This window comes from Vulpes lagopus, chromosome 18 (assembly GCF_018345385.1).
Source record: "Vulpes lagopus strain Blue_001 chromosome 18, ASM1834538v1, whole genome shotgun sequence".
Lineage (NCBI taxonomy): Eukaryota > Metazoa > Chordata > Mammalia > Carnivora > Canidae > Vulpes > Vulpes lagopus.
Genome location: NC_054841.1, coordinates 15,462,813 through 15,483,160, shown reverse-complemented (window position 1 = coordinate 15,483,160; position 20,348 = coordinate 15,462,813). Strand labels below are relative to the sequence as shown.

At 41.0% G+C, this 20,348-nt stretch overlaps 1 protein-coding gene across 3 annotated transcripts; it reads left to right on the top strand.

The window, feature by feature from the left end:
• The first annotated feature begins 202 nt into the window (after positions 1–202).
• Positions 203–20,275, top strand: YWHAB (tyrosine 3-monooxygenase/tryptophan 5-monooxygenase activation protein beta). 3 transcript variants are annotated; one of them, XM_041732790.1, is made up of 7 exons: positions 203–342; positions 4,556–4,609; positions 13,176–13,478; positions 15,645–15,768; positions 16,850–17,013; positions 17,898–17,993; positions 18,300–20,275. In XM_041732790.1, exons 3-7 carry the CDS (start codon positions 13,185–13,187, stop codon positions 18,354–18,356), a joined length of 735 nt encoding a protein of 244 aa, XP_041588724.1. In that variant the 5' UTR covers positions 203–342; positions 4,556–4,609; positions 13,176–13,184; the 3' UTR covers positions 18,357–20,275. The 3 variants fall into 3 exon arrangements, with proteins under 3 accessions (XP_041588724.1, XP_041588723.1, XP_041588725.1); XM_041732789.1 differs by lacking the exon at positions 4,556–4,609 and having other exon boundaries at positions 207–342; XM_041732791.1 differs by lacking the exons at positions 203–342; positions 4,556–4,609 and adding an exon at positions 996–1,018.
• Positions 20,276–20,348: the final 73 nt, after the last annotated feature.

The window sequence follows — 20,348 nt, the reverse complement described above, 5'->3', positions numbered from 1 at the left end:
CCGGGTCTCCGCGCTCCTTCCTCCTCCCTCCGTCAGCGCCCCTCTCGGGCGGCCGGGGCAACCCCGTGCCCGGCTCGTCCAATGGGGAGCCGGCGCAGGGGCGGGGCGGAGCGCGGGTCGGAGCGGAAGTGGTGACCGGAGCGGAAGTGGAGCTGCCGCCGCTGCCGCCGCTGCCGCCACCGCCGCCGCCGATTCCGGAGCCGGGGTAGCTGCTGCCGCCGCCGCCGCCTGTGCAGCCGCCGCCGCCGCCGCCGCTGCCTGAGGAGTGGGCTTGGGAAGGAAGCCGTCCCCGCGCTCGGAGCTTCGCTCGCAAGCGTCTTTGCCTCCTGCCGCCCTCCCGCGGTGAGTGCGGCGCGGGGTCCGCCCGGGGCCCCTGGGGGCCCAAGCCGAAGCTCCCCCCGGGGCGGCGCCCGCCGCAGCGACGCGGGCGACCCCGGCGGGTGGGCCCTGGGAGGGGGCGGCGCGCCGCTTCCTCGGCCCCGCGCGGCCGCCTGCGGCGCGGGCCCGGCCTGGCCGCGGCCCCTCCCTGTTTCCGGGGCCGGGCCCTTCGCTCTTGGAAAGGCCCGGGCGGCCCTCGCCGCCTGCGGCCCTGCCCTGCGGGCGGGGTGCGGCTCAGTGCGAGGCCGGAAGGGACCTCGAGCCGCGGACCCCCGGCCCTCCCTCTCCCCACCTACCTTCGATGCCCGCGCGACCCCTCCCTGCTCCTTGGGCGGCGAAAACCGACCCTTTAAGCCCTGTCACCTCCGCTCCTTGCTTTCTGGTTTCCAGAAATTGAAATTTGACTAAATATGGGCTGGTTTTCGAGTTCCAGGGCCTCTGTTGACTCCCCCCTGGCTGGGCAAGGGGTTTAACCTTGGGAGAGAGCAGAGGGAAAACCCCCCTCCCACTTTGCAGTAAAGCCATTTCATCATCGTTCGCTGGTTTGGAAATCTAGCAGGACCTGAGATCCCCTGAGAAGCACACAGGGTTGAGGTCTGCATCAAGAAAATGCATTTGTTGGAACCGCTTACTGAGTCAGGTCTGATCCCCGGGGGGGGGAAATAATAATCAGAAGCTGAAAATCGGAGTGTTTTCCCACGGTATTTACCGTCATTTAATGCCAGTCTTTTGTGTCCTCACCCCAAATTCCCCCATACTGTGTGTTAGCACGTTTTTTTTTCTTTTAGGATTGAAATTTGCCTGGTGGCCTCCCTGGTGGTAGGGAAGGGGTAGGATTGGTTTGGGCCCCTTTTCTTCAGAGGATTGAGTACATCTTTGTCTATTGCAAATGGAGAACTGCATGTAATGGGGTTTTCAAAGGTGGCAGTATTGGTAAGACAATTTGCCAACCTTTCTATAAAAACGCATGGCTCTTGTCCTTGCCTTCACTCCTTTTTCTCTTTGGTAAGACTAGACAGCATCAGGCTCTGATTTTACCTACTCTCTGTGGGTGATGGAATTTGGCGAGACGATGTTACGAACATACAAAATCAGGCGGCCACAGGATCCAGAAAGATGAAGCACTTTCAAGAATATGAAAATTGTCTGCATTTCTCACTGTGTCTCAGTTGTTCGTATAAAGCCACACACACACACAGGCAGTTTATAGAACTGGACACATGGTTACTCAGCTTTTTGCATTTTCTCTTTGGACATGTATATGCATAAATAATGCTTGATTCCTAGTGATTTTCTTCTCGACTGCCTTATCACACCCCATTTCTCAGGAATATCTCAGTTGTCTGAGCCCTCATTTTTCTTGGGTCTGTTTCCTTAGCAGCAGGCAAGATGGCGAGGGTAAAACCTGTCAGTTTTTATTAGACCCTACAGAATTTTGGGTGTGGTCTTCCAAATGGAAGAGTAGTAATCCAGTAGCAACTGCTGAATGATTTTCCTAACCTCGTTTTTCAGTGAGATAAGAAACCATTCACCCATATTACAGATGAAGTCTTTATGAGAAATAAGGTAATTTGGCCTAGACCACACGCCTAATTTTTAGATTGAATATCCTCATTCATCAGGAGCAAATATTTCTGGACTGTAAGCCCCTGGAGTATGGCTCCTACCCTATAATCTTCTGTACATTTCCCATCATGCAGTGCTTGTGTTATGTTGAAGCCATTTTAGAATTGGAGCTCTATAGATCAGGGAGGCAGCCTCCATAAAACCAGGCTGAGCAAATTCCCATGATGCTTGTTCCGGGTGGCAGAGTCTCCAGAGATTTGAGCTACTGCGAAAAGTGCCTTTTGCCCATTTGGCTGTGGATACAGAGACAGAGCACTGGACCTGGAGTCAGATAAATTTGATTCAGGTCTAGCCTGCAGCGTTTTCTAGCTGTGGGGTCTTCAGCATATTACTTAATCTCTGGTTCTTAGTTTCTCTGTCTCAGAGTTGTCTTGAAGCTTTTTTACAAACTATAAAACTGTTAAATATAAGCTGTTTTTTTTTTTTAATCAGAGAATTCACTATTAATGGCTTTCTTTTTTCCTCCAGCTGCATTCTGATGAGACCCATCCCTGCTTTGTATACATTTTGCTTTCAAAAATTGATGTTCTTATAGAACTTTATTTTGTGTACAGCATCTTCTGGGTTTCTAAGCCTGTACAATGCAAATGGTAATAGTCTTTGTTGTGTTGTTATGACAAGCACAATGATTAAAATAAGCATTTGGGATACAGTAGGTGTTTAGTAAATGTTATTTGACCATATCCAAGAATACACATATACAGAGACTGGATATAGCATATATCTATATGCTGTATAGTATAGACACATAGAATCCATCCATTTGATTTATTCGCCAGCTGATGAGGTAGCATCAGGGCAATTAGTCAATAATAATAACAGTTACCACATTGCCTACTCTGTGCCACACTTTGTTCTAAGCTCTTTATGCATATTAATGAAGTCTTCATAAGAACCAATGATAGGTAAGTACTATTAGCCCCATTTTACAGATGAGGAAACTGAGGCACAAGAGTTAAATGATTTTCTCAGAAGTACACACACATAGCACAAGGTAAGTGCCAATCTGGCTCTAATGATAAGTGGAACCAGCAGTGGAACATGTTTCATGTGAACATCATTTAGTTCTTAATTTTTCTTTACATGTGTCCTCTTTAAACGTGTTTGAACAAGAATTTTAGCTATTTTTGAAGATACATAGAATGTAATTTAGTGGAGGGACTGTATTCATCCTGGCATGAGGGGATGATATTGCTGGTGTGCGTCAGGAAGCAAGCTTGTGAGAAACGCAGTGTTTCTAGCATTTGCCTCATACTAGTGAGAAAGTTCATCACTTTGTGGCATGCTGATTTATCTAATTATTGGTTCTTTGTCTAACAGAATTTGATCAGGACTCCCCATCACTAATTTTTGGTTTACCATACTACTTTTTCTGTAGATTCTTAGATTTTTTTCCCCCATATTTTGTTGGGGAGGAAGAGATAAGGAAAATAGTAAATTATAATGTCTTATTAGGTACCTGTTTTTTGAGTGGCATCAAACTGGGCAGTTTTCCTTTATTTTTTTTTTTTTATTTTTATTTATTTATGATAGAGAGAGAGAGAGGCAGAGGGAGAAGCAGGCTCCATGCACCGGGAGCCCGACGTGGGATTCGATCCTCGGTCTCCGGGATCACGCCCTGGTCCAAAGGCAGGCGCCAAACCGCTGCGCCACCCAGGGATCCCTAGTTTTCCTTTAAGGAATAAGGATATCCCAGATTGAACCAAGATTTGCTCTAGAGGGACTTTGCGTTCCTTGGTTCCTACATTTTTCTAGGGAGAGGTGACAGATAATTCATACTAGCAAGGGAGCAAGAAATACATTGTGTAAAAGCAACTTTTAAGCATTACAACCATCTTGGTCTTTACATGAATATGGTTCTGGTAAGTCATCTGTATGTCATGAGGGAGAAACCAACAGTTGGAGCTGGATTCTAAGGGAGTTTTTCTAAGGGGAATACTTTGGGAGGAAAAGAGACTAAAGTACTTTCTATTTTGGGATACGTGTGCTAAAAGCCAAGTAAGAAAGCTTACTGCTTTCTGGGCTAAAAGATCTTCTAATATAGGCATAGTTATGTGTTTCTAATATGTACTTATAGTGAGATGAGATTGATTGATGGCCTCAAGAGAACAAGTCATTTGCAGCGGACTATAGGTTAGAGAGAGGATTTTTAATTTTTTTATTATTATTATTTTTAATAATCTGGCCAGTCCTCTCTTATGTAAGTTTTTTCCTGTTAGTTTTATTTCATTGTTTTCCTTAAGAGACCCAACAGTAAAAGTTATTTCTGAATGGCCTTGACCTGGACAGGGGTGACAATGAAGTAGATAATGAGGCCTGGCCATTGTTATTATTTGCCCACAAACCTCACCTTAAAGTTTGTTCAACATCTGTTGAGCTTTCGGCATGTGCTGTTTTTAACTTAATTTTATTTTGATTTTTACAACTAGATAAATTAACTTAAGGCCAATCCCTGAAACCTCACTGTAATAACTTTGTATGGGTTTTTGGGAAAAATTGTCCATTCTATCTCTTCCAAAAGTAAGTACTGAGACTCCTAATTGGTCTTTAGGAGACAGTGCCACAGAGGAGAGCGTGTGTACCAGTTTTACCTGTGTGACCCTGGGTAAGTTACTCCTTGCATCTGTAAAAGGGGATGGTGGCACCTACCTCATAGGATACTTAGGATTAAATGAGTTGATAATAAAGCCCCAGTGCTTTCCATATTTGGGTAAACTATAAATGATGGGTATTTTTGTTATGTTTACTAAGTCAGCTGGTATGGACTATTTAAAAGAGGAGATGGAGAGAAAGTATTCCAAGGGCTTGTTGAAACTCAGTCTAAATTTATAAATATAAAAATTGGTAGCTGAAAAACATTGGTTAAAAAGCATTACTGTTGTTTCCTGATTGGAGCTGGGGTGGCTCTATTCTAAAGTAGACTAAGGCAGAGATAAATATAGTTTGTATTTTATAGGTCAGATGTGGTCTACTTACCTCTGTCCACATAGGAAATAACAGCCTTGTTCACTTCTTTTAAAAAGTGCATCAGTTGATCAAATTAGTCATACTCAGCATGGCACGCATTATGCCACATGTTGGGTGCCCAAAGATACAAGTTTGGGTTCTTACCTTAAGCTCTCAATCCAGTGTGGGAGTCAATAAAGACATTTACAGTAAGTTCTGCTAAGTGTTACTTTAGGAATAGGCATAGGTAAGCTCACATGCTTTTCTTTTAAAAGTCTTTAAAGAAATCCATGTAGTTTTAAAAGAAATGAGGTGTGTAGTAAGTTGTCCCTTTCCTGGCTAAGCACATCTATTAGACTTTTTCGTGGCTGCCGTTTGAATGCTCACAATGTGTAGAGACTTAAGTATTTTGCATCATGAACTAAGTTACTGTTTCCAAGAACCATATTAAATAGATTTGCCTATTTTATGCATGAGAAGATAGACTCACAGATGTGGTAGCCTATGGCGTTGGTGTGTGGTACTGGTAAATTGGGCTGGGTCATTTCATTATGTTGGTGAGCTCAAAGCTTTCGAACCCTATTCACAAAATTGACCAATTGAGCTGTGTTTATGGATCAGAATTAACATATTGTCTTTTGGGATTGATCAAATGCCACAAGATCAATTTATTGTCCTACTTGCTGATTCACATTGTGTGACCTTGGGCATTATCACTTAATACTTCCATTTTTTAAAGTTTAGTTTTTACTACTTGAGCATAATTAACAGTGATACCCAACAACCAATGTGGAAGAGGGAATAGATTTTGAAATGGAAGTGAAGTTTCCCTCCACAATTCTGTTTGCTGGACATGAGTACTAATGATTTTGTATTTAGGACATTTTCTAACAGAGAGCCTACAAATGTTGAGTTAAGTTTTTGACAGGACTGAATTTGTGCGTGTAGAATGGCACACAGACATTTTTTAAGAGTGGGTGTTTTTCAGTCAGTAGTTTTCTTGAAGAGCTAGGAGTACTTAACTTTTTCTGGGTAACACCCCCTAACCACCTGGCCCCATGACTTTCTCAAGTCCCCCCTGCTGTAGCTTGGCATCTGTTTTTCCTTCAGTGGAGTGACTCCAGAACTGTAACTTTGGCCTTATGGTGCTGTGGGTGCTCTGTCTGGAATGGTATGACTGTGAACGCTAGTCAGAATTTACTTTCAGTTCCTTACCCCATAGAAACTTGTGAGTCTGGATTTTTAAGATGCTCCTGTCAGTTTTCTCTCCAGATTTGTGACTGTACGTATCTCTTTATCTACTTCGGCCTTTGATTTCTTTAGTTTCATCTAGAAAAACATAATGTGCCCTTTATTCATACATCGGTGTTTCTTGTCCCTACCTGGAGTTCTCTTTGCCTCTCCTGAAAGAACCTCTCCAGCCCAGAAAACCAGTTAGGACCCAGCCACTTTTGAACTAACCCTCTTCCCTCTAATTCTAGTTGGTTGTTTTTTCAAGGAGAAGCTTTATAACCCTAAAGTATGTGCTGTCTTCTGTTCCTACTGGGGGAGTGTAGGCTCTCAGAGGTGAGATCAGCACTATTCTAATTGTATTTCTTGTGAATTTCAAGAAAAGAATTTTCTTGGACCTACTGGTAATGTTTTCATTCATAGTGATTTCAACACACATTAAATTATAGGCACTACATCTTTATGAAGTAGCATAAGAGTAAGAATGTGTTGGGGTGCCTAGATGGTTCACTTGGTTGGGTGTCCTATTCTTGATTTCAGTTCAGATCATGATCTCCGGTTCATGAGATCAAGCCCTAAGTCGGGCTCTTCACATTGAGTGTGGAATCTGATTGAGATTCTCTCCTGCTTCTTCTGTCACCCCCCCAAACAAAACCAAAACAAAAAGAAAGAATGTGTCTATTGAGCCTTTGCTCCAACCAGTGCCATCTAGCCAATTTTTTTGGTGCATCCTTGATAGCTACTAATGTCTCCTTTTAACATTTAAGGAAACTGAGGTTCAGAGAAATTACTCTAAGAATTGCCTAATTTCTCTTTAGAAGCCGAGATTTGTAGTAGGTAGGGCTTTCCTAGAAACAAATTCCACTCTTATGTGTTTCATAATAAAGGGTTAGTGATTCTGACACATGATAGTGGAATCCTCAATTTTAAATTTCTAGGAAATTATCTAATTCAATTAAAGCTCAGTATTTCAGAATTGAGCATATGGCACCTGGCTGGCTTAGTCAGTAGAGCATGCAACTTTTGATCTCAGAGTTGTGAGTTCAAGCCCCACATAGGGCGTGGAGCCTATTTAAAAAAAAAAAAAAAAAAAGGCATGTTCTTTTCCTTGAAAACAAAACTTAGCTGAAAGTTCAATACTATTTCAGAAGGTCATTTTCTTTGTCAGGCTGCTTTTCTTTCTTTCTTTCTTCTTTTTTTTTTTTTTTTTAAATATGAATTGGTAATGGGTAGTCACTTGTATTTTTATTTTTTTTCCCTCTTATACTTGGATGTCTGCTTCTGGCCACTGGGAGATGGCCTCTCAGTATTCCAAACCTGACTAAGAGAAATCCCTTAGGCAAGAATATTGAGATAGAGAGCCTTGGGTGGTTCATATAGATACTCTTGTTTTAGCATTTACAGTCAGATTTGAGGTTTCATGTATTGAAAGAAAATCCTGTTACTTCATGGGCACCCTTAGAATTATTTTTCATAACATTCTTTCAGGATATTTTAGAAAAATGAAATACTTTTTTTTTAAGATTTTATTTATTCATGAGAGAGAGAGGCAGGCAAAAGAGAAGCAGGCTCCATGCAGGAGCATTAGCGTCCTCCCTCTGCCTATGTCTCTGCTTCTCTCTCTATGTCTCTCATGAATAAATAAATAAAATGCTAAAGAAAAAAAAGTCTCCGAAGAAAAGTAGGTCCTGATTATAACCCATCACTTCTTAGCATTCAATTCAAGAAAATTCAATTAGGAACTAATGGATAAAAGTGTTAGAGTTAACATGTGTCCTTTTGAGGCTATTGAAGGGTGGAGTCTTACCTAGGAATGTTAACACTGTACATATTCACTTCCTGCAGGAGATGAATTTAGACTTACTTTCCTTCTCATGGGTTGTACATTAAATAAATAAATAAAAATCCAAGCTCACATTGTGGCCTGAAACAGTGATGTGTAGGTACTGTGAGACGAATAATAATACTTCCATTTAATTTACACTATGTATTTTTTTAAAAGATTTTTTTAATTCCCTGCATCTCTTCACAGCACATCCTCTGAGGTAGATGCTGTATCTCCGGTGTAGATTGGAAGGCTGAGGTTGAACAAGTTCACATGGCTTTGTAGGACCACATCCCACTCTTAGACCTAGCCCTGTTGCCTTTCTGCCGTACCATATAAAGCTATCGTGGGTTCTTTCTGCTCTCTCAGAACTGATTTGTTGGAATTGTTTACAGATACCTGTCTGAGCATTAGTTTTATGCTTGGCAGTGTTAGGCATTAAATGAGAAACAAATGTGAAGCTTTCCTTTGAGGACACACACACGTGGAGCTGCTTGTAAATGGATACTACTCATCTGTACCAGAAAACATATGGGTGTAGGTCCTGGACTGTGCAACAGGCTACAAGTGCATTTTGATTCACAGGCTGGCACATCACTGGGTACTGGGGTAGTCACAGAAGGCTTTCTGGCCATGGGGATGGATAGAGTTTGCATAGGAAGTAAATGGGAAAGCATTCTAGATGAAGGAACTAAAAAAAAAAAAAAAAATTTCAGGGGTGTTTGAGTATGACATTTATAGAGCATTCGAGGATGTCCAGCCAGAGAAAAAGATACGTGCTGGAGAGTGGCCGATGACAAAGCCTGACAGGCATGGAGCAACCAAAATCTAGAAGGACTTTGAAAGTCAGGTAGCATTTAGATGGAGCTGCCAAAAGAGAGTCATTGAAAGTGCACCAAATCAGGGTGAGGACAGGATTAAGAGTCTCTGTTCTTCCTCTTGTTTTTTTAAATTGAAGTGTAGTTGCTATTGCAATGGTACATTAGTTTCAGGTATACAGGATAGTGATACAACAAGTTACACGTTAATGCTGTGCTCACACCGTTACAGCACCACTGACTATTCTGTGTGCTGTGCCTTTGACTGATTTTGAAGTAGGGTGCAGGAGTACAAAAGAATGAAGTAGGGTGCAGGAGTACAAAAGTACAAAAGAACTCTCGTAGGGTGCAGGAGTACAAAAGTACAAAAGAACTCTCGTGCAAACACGAGAGTTTAACGTGCTTGTGAAGAATAGGTGCTTTGAATTATTTAAGCAGAGTGAAAACTCTGCCAAATTTGTAGTTTTATTATTCTTTCATTTGGGGATCTGTTTGTTCATTCAGCAGATGCTTATTCATTCCAATTAGGTGCAAGGTGCTGTGGGAGATATGTCCTAAAAGAGTTTATGGTGTGGTGAGGGACTTAAAGATCTATCTAAGTAATGTTAGTACTGAAGAAATGTGTTAAGACAGTAAGGTATAGATGAAATCCTTTGTTGAGAATATTTTCAGCTTGGAGCAGTGCTATCCGATAGAAAATAGAATATGAGCCACAAGTAATTTAAAATTTTCTACATTTAAAAAGTACAAAGAAACAAGTGAACTTTATTTTGATTGTTTTTTTAAAAATTGAACTCCCATGCATCCAAAATATTACAGTTTCCACATACGACAATAGCTACATGTGGCTGGCTGTCATATTAGACATCTCCAGCTTAGCGGCTTAAGAAAGGCTTCATGGAGGAGATGGCATGTGAACCATGCTCTGAATTCTGTATGCTGAGTAAATGGGAAAGGACATTGCAGGCAGAGGGAGTGGCTTGGTGAGCAAAGACATGGAGACAGAAAAGCAGGTTTTGTAAGAAAACCATTTTGGCAGAAGTACGAATTTGTGTGGAAGGCATGTTTTGGCAGAAAGCTGGGAAGATAGGTCGGAAAATCTTCAATGACAGGAGGGAATCTGACTACTATCAGCAGGAAGGAACTTTAAAGAACTCTAAGCAGGAAGTGAGTGACTTGATCAGAATTTTAAGAATTGGTCTGATCATAAAAAACATGAAGGGGACCGCAGGTAGTGGGTTTGGGGAGAGACTGAATAGGAGGCTTATTGCAGATGTAGAAATAGGAACAGTTCCAGATCCCCCTTGTCTTTTGCCTTCCTCCAAACTGCTGGGTGTTGTGTAACCCATTTCCTGTTGAAATTGGTCTAACTGCTTCAAAATCCGTGTTATATAAGTCAAAAGTTATGTAAGCAGTAGGCATCAGGACATTTAGCTGTGGATTTTGTTTGTTGTAGTGTTGTGTGTGTGTGTGTAATTAACATTTTTTAAACAGATGGATATATGTTTTTAAGGCATGCATTTGGTCTTACCATATCATGATGGCTCAGTGTCTAAGGGCTCTTGCCGTGATCCTGAAGAAGCTTAAAACAGTCCGTCCCCACCCCACCCCACCCCCCAACAGGCCACATTTGATCTTGAGAGAAATAGGGCGTGTACCTTTGGGAGCTCCCAAGGAGTAGTCCAGATTCTTCAGAGAGGTATGATTTAACTTTTCATGTTTGGGAGGGGAGCTTAATTGTGGGACCTGGTAAGGCCAAAGAGTTTCATGGCATCTTTAACATTTAACAGTGTTGATCCTTTGTATTTCTCCATTACTCTTTTATAATCCTGCATGGGTTGGCTTAGCTCTGAAGTGGCTTTTGGCCAATACTTTATTAATTAGAATATTTTCTGGTAGAGTTGCACAGGTGCTGTTTGAACTTTGGAGTGAGCAACTAAGTGACTCCTAACTTTGAATTCGTGTGCAGACTGGAACGTTTTTGAAGTTCATTGAAAGTTGACTTCTGTCTGCTTCTGACTTTGAGGAACAGTGAAATAGGATTATTTGCTGATAGAGGTTATCCCATTTGAAAGACTTTGGTCAGGGAAGTTAACATGAACTGAGAAAGTATGTAATTTGAAACTGAAGAATAGTGTTCTTTTGATGTACTTTTATCAGCGTAGACTAGGGTGCGTTGTGGCTCAAAAAGCACCAACATCTCAGTGACTTCAGTTAATAAGCTTCTTCACACTGCCCTGTCCAGCACCGGCCTGTAGGAGTCTATACAACAGAGTCCCTCAGGGACTCAGGCTACAGGCACTAGCACATTGTCTACAGCACATGGCCTTCAAGGTAGCTGATGTCAGAGAAGAGAGTCTGGCAAATAATATACAGGCTTTTCACAGTTTTCGCCTGGAAATGGTATCATTTCTCCTGTTTTGTAACAGAACTAACCCTGTGACCCATCCTGAGTGCCTGGGGGCTGCCAGGAAATGTAGGAGAGCAAATGGAATGTTTTGTGAGGATTATTATCTTTGTTACAGTCTCATTCTCATGACGTGGGTGAAGATGTCAGGCAGATCAGGGGAGACTTGCTTCACTGAGCGGAAGCTTAGAATTAGCCTTATGTAGGATGCAGCTCGAGTATGACTTGGATAATAAACCATGGGGGAAAAAAAAGCAGTAGTTCTGAACTTAGAACTAATAACTCCTTGGTTGTCTACAGTTGGGGGGCTCTTACCCTGTGCTCCATTTAAAACATGTGACAGCAGGAGTCTATCTTATAGGATTTATCACTTGAAAATACAAAAATGACTTGAGGCAAAACCATTTTGTGAGGAAGGGCTCTACTTCTTTGCTATTTTAAAATTACTAATTGTTTTCAAAGTCTTAGATTGTGATATTCTGTATATAGTAATGAAAGAGTTTGGGTTGTTTTGTTTCTTAAAGATTTTATTTTTCAGTAATCTCTACACATGGGACTCAAACTCATCAAACTCATCCCAAGATCAAGCTACTGACTAACCCAGCCAGGTGCCCCTGTAAGAATTGTTATAAAAATACGGATATTTCTACTACTATTTACAGTAGTATTTACCTTATTATACTTTAAGATAGTGGTGTATTTTTGCACTGTAGCACAGATGGACATTTCGAAATTTAAGCTAACAGTGCATAAAACTTAGTGGTTAACAATTTTTTTTAGCTACATATTATCCAAAAATTATTGCATTCTCTACAAATGGTGATTATTAAAGTGGGGAATTGACTAAGGTGAGGTGAATAATTTAAAGAGTTTTTACTGATTGGTAAGTATGGAGGATTTGATAAACTGAAATCACTAAAATTTTTGTCTATTTCAGAAAAAACTTTAAATACACTCAATTATGGTTTGAAGTTCTGTTGCTATGCATCTTGAATCCACTCATAGCTCTTACAGCCTATACACCATATAGAAAATTGGTCCCTGATAGTTGTATAGGCATTTGATGTTTGTATACAATCCTCGAAACTTTCAAAGCACCTTCATGTAGATTAGATTAGGTCATTTGTTCTCACAGTAGCCCCAGGAGAGTTGGTAACGTTGTTACTTTCCAGTAAAGAAATTGAAGCTCTCAGAGGTTAAGTGAGGTGACCAAGGATGTACTCCTCTAGTAAGTAACAGAGTTGGTGCTAGAAGGAGCCATATCTGCCTGCCTATAGTTTATGCTCTTGTCTATATTGTGTCCTGCAAGTTAAGTTAGCAAATAGTGGAAGGTATGACAAAAATGGCTATTTTTTAGCTTCCTATTGCTTGATGGGCACTGCCAGATGTAACATTTAAAGTCCTGTCTTTGTTTTAAGATTAATTGAAGCAATCCTCACACTTAAAGTGTTTTTCCCAATACTGTGGGGAAAAACCAGATTTGGTCAAAACCAGACAGTTCTTGAAAGAAGTTAAGGACATGTATTTAGCATAAGCTTCTGAAGAAATGGTTCTTCAGCAGCCTGAGTGTGTTGAGGAGGCAGATCAGGCTCATGGGGACAGAGAGACTTGAGCCTTTGGTCTCTGAGCAGTGTTACCAGGTGTGTCACTTGCCTTTGCTGAACTTCCATTTCCTCAGCTCAGAAAATAGGGAAGGGATTGTTGTGAACATGTCTACTCTTTAGGACTGTTGGGAGAATTAATTGGCAAAAAAAAACCCTTAGCGAGGTACTTATTACCCATAAGTGCTTATGTTCAGTGTCGCCGAGGGCATTTGCAAGTATGCGTTTCATATTTACATCTGATGCTTGCCTATGGGTTGGAAGAAGGGTCACATATGCATTTCCGGGGCCCTGAAGCCTGACGCTGGCTTTCTCTCTTTTTTTCTCTCTCGCTCCCATTCTAGGGAACAACCATGGATAAAAGTGAGCTGGTGCAGAAAGCCAAACTTGCTGAGCAGGCCGAGCGCTATGATGACATGGCTGCGGCCATGAAGGCCGTCACGGAGCAGGGGCATGAACTCTCCAATGAGGAGAGGAATCTGCTCTCTGTTGCCTACAAGAACGTGGTGGGTGCCCGCCGCTCTTCCTGGCGCGTCATCTCCAGCATTGAGCAGAAGACAGAGCGGAACGAGAAGAAGCAGCAGATGGGCAAAGAGTACCGGGAGAAGATCGAGGCCGAGCTGCAGGACATCTGCAATGATGTTCTGGTAAGAGGCCAGGGTTTCGGTTTCAAATGGCGATTTCTAGATGGTATTCATGTAACGTCCAAATGCAGACTCTCAAACAGCTCATGAGAGGAAGGTGTCTGAATGTGCTGGAAAGCTGCCAACCAGTCGGAACTGATTTTTACGCATATGATGTGATTTTTGTCGCCTCTTATTTGAACAGCAGTTGCTCCTCACGAGTGGGGTATTTTCCTCTCCCTTCAAAAAGACCTGTGACACACAGGAGCACTGAATCCACATCCCTTCCATCTTTTCTTTAGAAATTGAGTCCACGTAGGCAGGATCTCAGGTAGGTGCAGTCACAGATAGACTACTCTGTCTGAGTGGTGATGTCACCTCCAGCTGGGGAGGTAAGAGCAAGAAGCCGAGCTACCGTTCATCCTCTCCCAGTCATGTCTGCACAATATAAAGTCCTGAAAGTTAGCCACATCTGTCAGTTTAGCCAGCGTTCCAAAGCCAAATCATAAGTGGTTTGGGGATTGTCCTCTCCTGGGTTTTATATAAGCCTTAGTCCAGTGATTGATCCGTAACTATTTTGTTCTGGCCACAGTCGGGTTGGATGGGAGGGGTGCGGATCCTAGAGCAAATCATGATCATATTGTTTTTCCCTCACATCCTGAGCCCACTGGGAACTTTCTTTTTCTTCCAGGTGAAATCAGGTAAAAATGAACGGTGAGGGCTGCTTTGAAGGGAAAAGGAATTCACACTTGTGGATCTACCTCCTCCCCTGCTGGCTGCCTCTCCGAATTACTGCCCATGACACCTTTCTTTTGAAAACCAGTACAAAGCTTGTCAGCCATCAGGCAGTACTCCTCCCTAATCCATAGGAGTTACACCCTGTCTGTCTGCAGAGTATTAAAATGACTACTGCCCCTTGCATCTTCTCACTTTGATTGATTAAATCTCCTTACAACTAAGCTTTTGCATTGAGCTGCTCTTATTAGACTCATGGTGTTAGAGTGTCATGGCTAAATTTGTTGCCTGTTGGTAATTTGGGGGTTTGTTAATGGTGCACTAATTCCTGAATGTTAGGTACATCTGGTATTCAGATGAAGTATGGCATGCATTCCAAGGGCGAGAAAGTTCCATAATTCCTGAAATGTAGACCAGCTTTTAAGAGCATCTGAAAGAATGTGAAGAAAAGCATGGTACTTACTGCCTCTTAACCAGTTTTTCAGGATGCCACATTCTAAAACAACTCTTCGAAAATATTGCTCTGTATACGAAGCTTGGACTCCTTCAGAACTGCTTTTGTTGTAAGCATAAATGTTTAAAGGAATTTATTATTAATAATAGTATTAGCTATTTTTTGAGTGCTTACTACGTGCCAGGCATCGTGTTAAGCGCTTTATGTACAGTAGTTCATTTATCCTCATAACTACCCTAGATGATGGCTATTATGCTTCTCCATCGTATAGCCGGGAAAACTGAGGCTCAGGGTGCTTAAATAATTTGTCCAGGGGCACAGATAGTGAGCTGCAGAGGAGGGATTTCTACCCAGGTCTGATTTTCAACTTGGTTTTTGGCAGTTTTGATCCATTATCCCCTTTTCCTCCCAAAAGGGAAAGATTTTTTTTTTTCTTTTTTAAATTACAGAAGTAATACAAGTTCATTGTTTAAAAAAAAAAAAAAGAAAAGGGGCGGTGACCAGGTGGAAGAGTATAAATAAGAAAGTAAAAATCATTTCTAATCCTATCACGTAGAGAACCATTATTAACATATTGATAAATATCCTTGAGTTTTCACTTAACTATTGTGTGTACACATACATATTTTAATATTAGAATAGGATTCATGTGGTACTTATAATCTTTTTGTTTCACTCAGACTTCTTTTGAGAACCTTTGCATGTTATCGGTGTAGTTCTGCATCATCATTTTTAAGGCCTTACGTGGCATTCCATTGTATGGCTGTACTTTAATCAACCCCTTGTGGATGGTCAAAGAGATTTTTAACAGAAGAATGCAGGCATCTGTTGTTAGGACCTGGGCTGAAAAACCACTTAAAAGCTTTGGATGGAAATTATGTTTTTTTTTTAAATCTTCAAAATTATTTAGATGTGGTAGTGTGTCTTGAATCTCAAACATAGTTTTAACATCTTATAAGTAATATTTCCAGATTCTTAACAGAATGTGAATCATTTTTTAGGAGCTGTTGGACAAATATCTTATTCCCAATGCTACACAACCAGAAAGCAAGGTGTTCTACTTGAAAATGAAAGGAGATTATTTTAGATATCTTTCGGAGGTGGCATCTGGAGATAATAAACAAAGTAAGTAACTTGTTTTTTCTTTTTTAAGAAATTTGACCAATAGTGGAGCCAGTCCTCCTTCATAATAATTTTAAACAGTTTTTGCTTTGGTCAGCATACTCATGAACATCATAGTACTGAGAATTTAAAAGACCATAGCATTATGCTGACCTGTGATTAATAGGGTGTCATGGGAGTTGACAACAATGTATCTAAGGGGAAAGTGCAGAGGGCATTAAAAGTGTACAGTAGTGCATTTAAAGAGATCTTTTTCTTAAAAAAAAAAAAAGATCTTGAGAATTATTTGGTATCTCTCTTTTCATAAATAAAACTAAAACGTCTGATACTATAAAACCACCATAGTAAATAGCAATGTATTTCTTTTATCACGTGCATTTTGTGATGGTAATAACTATAGGTCTGCTTTATTTAGTGCCTACTGTGTGCCAAGTATTTTAGAGTCTCATTTGTTCCTTACACAACTCTAGGAGTTCCAGTGAGGATCTGCCAGTTTTTCTGATGAGGAAACCACGGCTCACAGGGTTTTACTTAATCCAAGCCCGAGCCCCACATTGAGTGAATGAGTTAGGAATTCAAGTTTGGGTCTGTTGACTCTCTCAAGTCCATGATTCTTCTACTGGAGCATATTGTTTCCCATGTTCTATCTTGTTAATGTTTATTTCTTTTTTTTTTTATAAGATTTTATTTATTTATTAATGAGAGATACAGAGAGAGAGCGGCAGAGACGCAGGCAGAGGGAGAAGCAGGCTCCATGCAGGGATCCCGGGTCTCCAGGATCAGGCCCTGGGCTGAAGGCGGCACTAAACTGCTGAGCTATCTGGGCTGCCCATATTTCTGTATTTCTTAAAAACTGCTTTAGTATACTTTGTCATGCTTGTTGTTTTCCCCCAAAGCATTTAATGTAGTAGTTGGCTTAGAATAAACATTTAACAAATGATTATTAATCAGATGATGGAGACACTGATCCTTCATTAGTATCACTCCTCATTCCTGCCTGGTATGGTAAAATAACTGGATCGTGGTCCAGCATGTGATGCATCTAGGTAAAACCTCCCTTTTAATGTTCTTGTCTTTCTTATAGCCACTGTGTCGAACTCCCAGCAGGCTTACCAGGAAGCATTTGAAATTAGTAAGAAAGAAATGCAGCCTACACATCCAATTCGACTTGGCCTGGCACTGAATTTCTCCGTCTTCTACTATGAGATTCTAAATTCTCCTGAAAAGGCTTGCAGCCTGGCAAAAACGGTGAGAAAGACCTTCTGGTCATAGTAAAACACTGCTCATTTTTTAATAACTTATTATTATTACCTGAATTTAACAACTCACTGTATTAGACTTCTCTCATAAAATTTTAGTGTAAGTTTAAAATATAATCTAAAAAGGTACAGCTTTTTAGAAAAAGAGTACAAGATGTTCTGGAGATAGGAATAGATCTTTTGTGAAAGTAATATGGACCTGTCACTTTTTGATTTCTTCTCAATACCTCCTGCTGATTTTTGTTTGTTTTCATTGTGTAATTACTGGCGGTTGTAGAAAATTCAGGGGGAAGGTAGCGTATTGTTTCTTGTCAAACTTTGGGCTCTATAAGCCTCTGTTATGTATTGTATTCCTTGTGGCAAGATTTGAAGTTTCAGCTATGCAAATGAAAGAAGTCAGACCAGGTTTTAGTCTTTCAGCATGCATACTGTTATTTAACAATTTTTTTAATTTGGAGAAAGTAGATGAAATGAATTTTCTAAGGTCCATCACTTAATTGAATCAGATTTAGTGGTATGAACTTCTGTTCTCCCTTTATTCCTTATATCCAGACCTTTTGAGGTTTAGTAAAGAAACAAAGGATTACCAATAGTATCTTTGGCCATTAGAAAATGATGTGAATTTGTGCTGGGTTGACAGTAATACCTGCCGTCTTCGTCGCATACAATCCAGTTCTTATCTGGTAATTTGTGTCAGTGTTGGTCAGTGCTTTATAAACATACATTGTCTGTTTGCTCATACAGCCAGCAAACAAAGTCATGATAGTTCAGCTCCCATACAGGAAAAGAAATTATATTCGTTAACAGAAAAAAACTAGGCTAAACTAGCTCCAGAGAATCTGTGACAGCTCTATTAAAGGCTCTTTGTTTTAGGCTTTTGATGAAGCAATTGCTGAATTGGATACACTGAATGAAGAATCTTACAAAGACAGCACCCTGATCATGCAGTTGCTTAGGGACAATCTCACTGTAAGTACTGCTGTTTTACACGACTGCTTCTGGAGGGCTTATATAGTCTTGTACCTACTCACTGATCTAAGAATTCACTGTTCCCCAAGACTTGAGGGAATATGTACCCTGTAAGTAGAGTTAAAAGTATTAAGTTGTTAAACTGGTTATAAATGACTGCTAAAGTTTTGCCCTTTGCAGTCCTCACTGGCTGCAAAGAATTTTAATGCAGTTAAGCTCAAGACAAGGTGGCCCAGATCTGGCCTACCTCCCTGAGTGAATGTTAGTAGCCCTATTTTTGATTATAGCTCTGTTTTTCTCTTGCAGCTGTGGACGTCGGAAAACCAGGGAGATGAAGGAGATGCTGGGGAGGGAGAGAACTAATGTCTGTTGTACTTCGTGATCTGTTCAGTGTCACTCTGTACCCTCCACATATATCCCTTTGTGCGATGATAAAAAAAAAAAAAAAAAAGAGTCGTACGTCGACTTTCAATTTTTCACAGCCTCAGCCTAGCAAAATGGTCCACGGGATAAACAGCTGGTGTTTGTATCTAAAACTCAGATTGGTCACATAAATGCCACGGCATTCTGAAGTTTTGGTTTTGATTAACATTGACAGGATTACTGTGTGTTGAATTTTTTTTTAAACTGAACACTGTGATTATGGGGTTTTGTAACTTCGCAGAACTCTTACTGGTAGAAAAAAATAGATCTGAATTATGTGTAACTTTTTGGAAAGTTTAATCTGATATCAAACTAGTCATTGAAATAACAGTTCCATTGTAAAGTTGTACAGAAAGCTATAGAGATTATATTGTGAAGCTGGGACGCAGAGTGAGACACCTGTCCTGTGACATTCAAGTGTGACAGTAACTCACAGTCGTTCTGCCTGTTTGGGAGGGATTATAGACACTTGGCCAGTTTGGGCTGTTGCCACTCAAAAGTTCATGACTGCAGATGTCCAGTGTCTTCCTCCGAGTAAACTTGAAGCCTGAAGTAGAAACTCTTTGTGGCAGATAATTGGGTTTGACACCATGAAAAAGGTCCAGTGCTCCTAAAACATGTGACTAGCACCCCTTTCCCGTAGCCATCTTACTGATTTGCACCTTGCGCTTTAGCAGTGGAATCTGTTTCCCTTGTAACTGGGACCTAGAGAAGAAAAGGAAAAAAGCCGCATATCATACACATGGCCTCATCTGTTTCCTGGGTCATACCTTTAAGAGTAATGTTCTGCAGAGATTGCCTTCCACCTGAGAAGTACTCAGCCTTTGAGTGCTTTCTAGCTTGGGGCTTTTAAATTTTGAAATCGAAACATTCTTCCCCCTGTCCTTTTTTTGACCGTTGACTCTGGTTTTTCTTTTCAGTCTTTAAACTTCTGTCCTGCTTCCTTACGTTTTTTTTCTTTTTGAATTCTGTCCTTGTCTTCTCTCCATTGTTTAATCTGGCATGGGCCAGGTGGGGGCTTGGAGGGGGTGAGCAGAGTGGGCAAGCACTTTGGTCAGCAGGCCTCGCTTCAGAGAGTTAAGAAGAGCTTCCAGCACATAGCTCTGACTTCCTCCAGTTCTCAGCACTCTTGTTTGCTCTTCAGTCCGACCAAGAATCTGAATCAAAAAGTGTTTTTCAATACCCATGATTTCTCCCTGTGTTGCAGCCAGCCCTGATAACGCTTGTTAGTACCTGTCACCACATCCCCCAAGTGTGCTCCTCCAGCCAAGTTCACAGACCTGTCTGAACAAGACCCTATAATGCAGGGAAGTTGCATGAACACTGCAGTGGGGAGAGTCCAGAATAGCCAGGCCTACCAAGTCTCACAGTACCCTTCTCCCTTGAACATTCCACGTTGCTGTAATGTCCACCTGTTTGTCCATCTGCTGAAATGAGAAAAGAAATCTTCATGCACTGATTTAAGACAAACCAAAAAAAGAAAAAAAAAGAAAAAAAATCCCTTCCCCCTTTCTAGCTGAACAAAAACGTGCAGTTAATACTTGGCGCTTGAAAATGCAGTAGTGAATGTGGAACGAGCCTGTCTGTATATCTGGTAGCTCTTTCTTGCTTCGTTTTTCCTTACCAGTATTTCTGCCTCACGTTTGCTTCTGTGACGGTTATATTGCCTAGCAAGCACACCTGTGGTTGTGAAAATAGAATAGCAAAAAAAAAAAAAAAAAAAGATAAAAAAGAAAAATCCCCAGTTATTGATGTACTAGATTTGTGTATGTCTTTTAAACAGTTCTAGTTTCCACCTTAACACGGAATAATCAGGAAAAGTGTAAAAATTCAAAGTGAAATAAAAAATTTTATCAGTTGCCTGTGAACTAATGTATGGCGCCATCTGTATCACTGCCAGAACCAGCTACCTCTTCTGACCACACTTCCTTT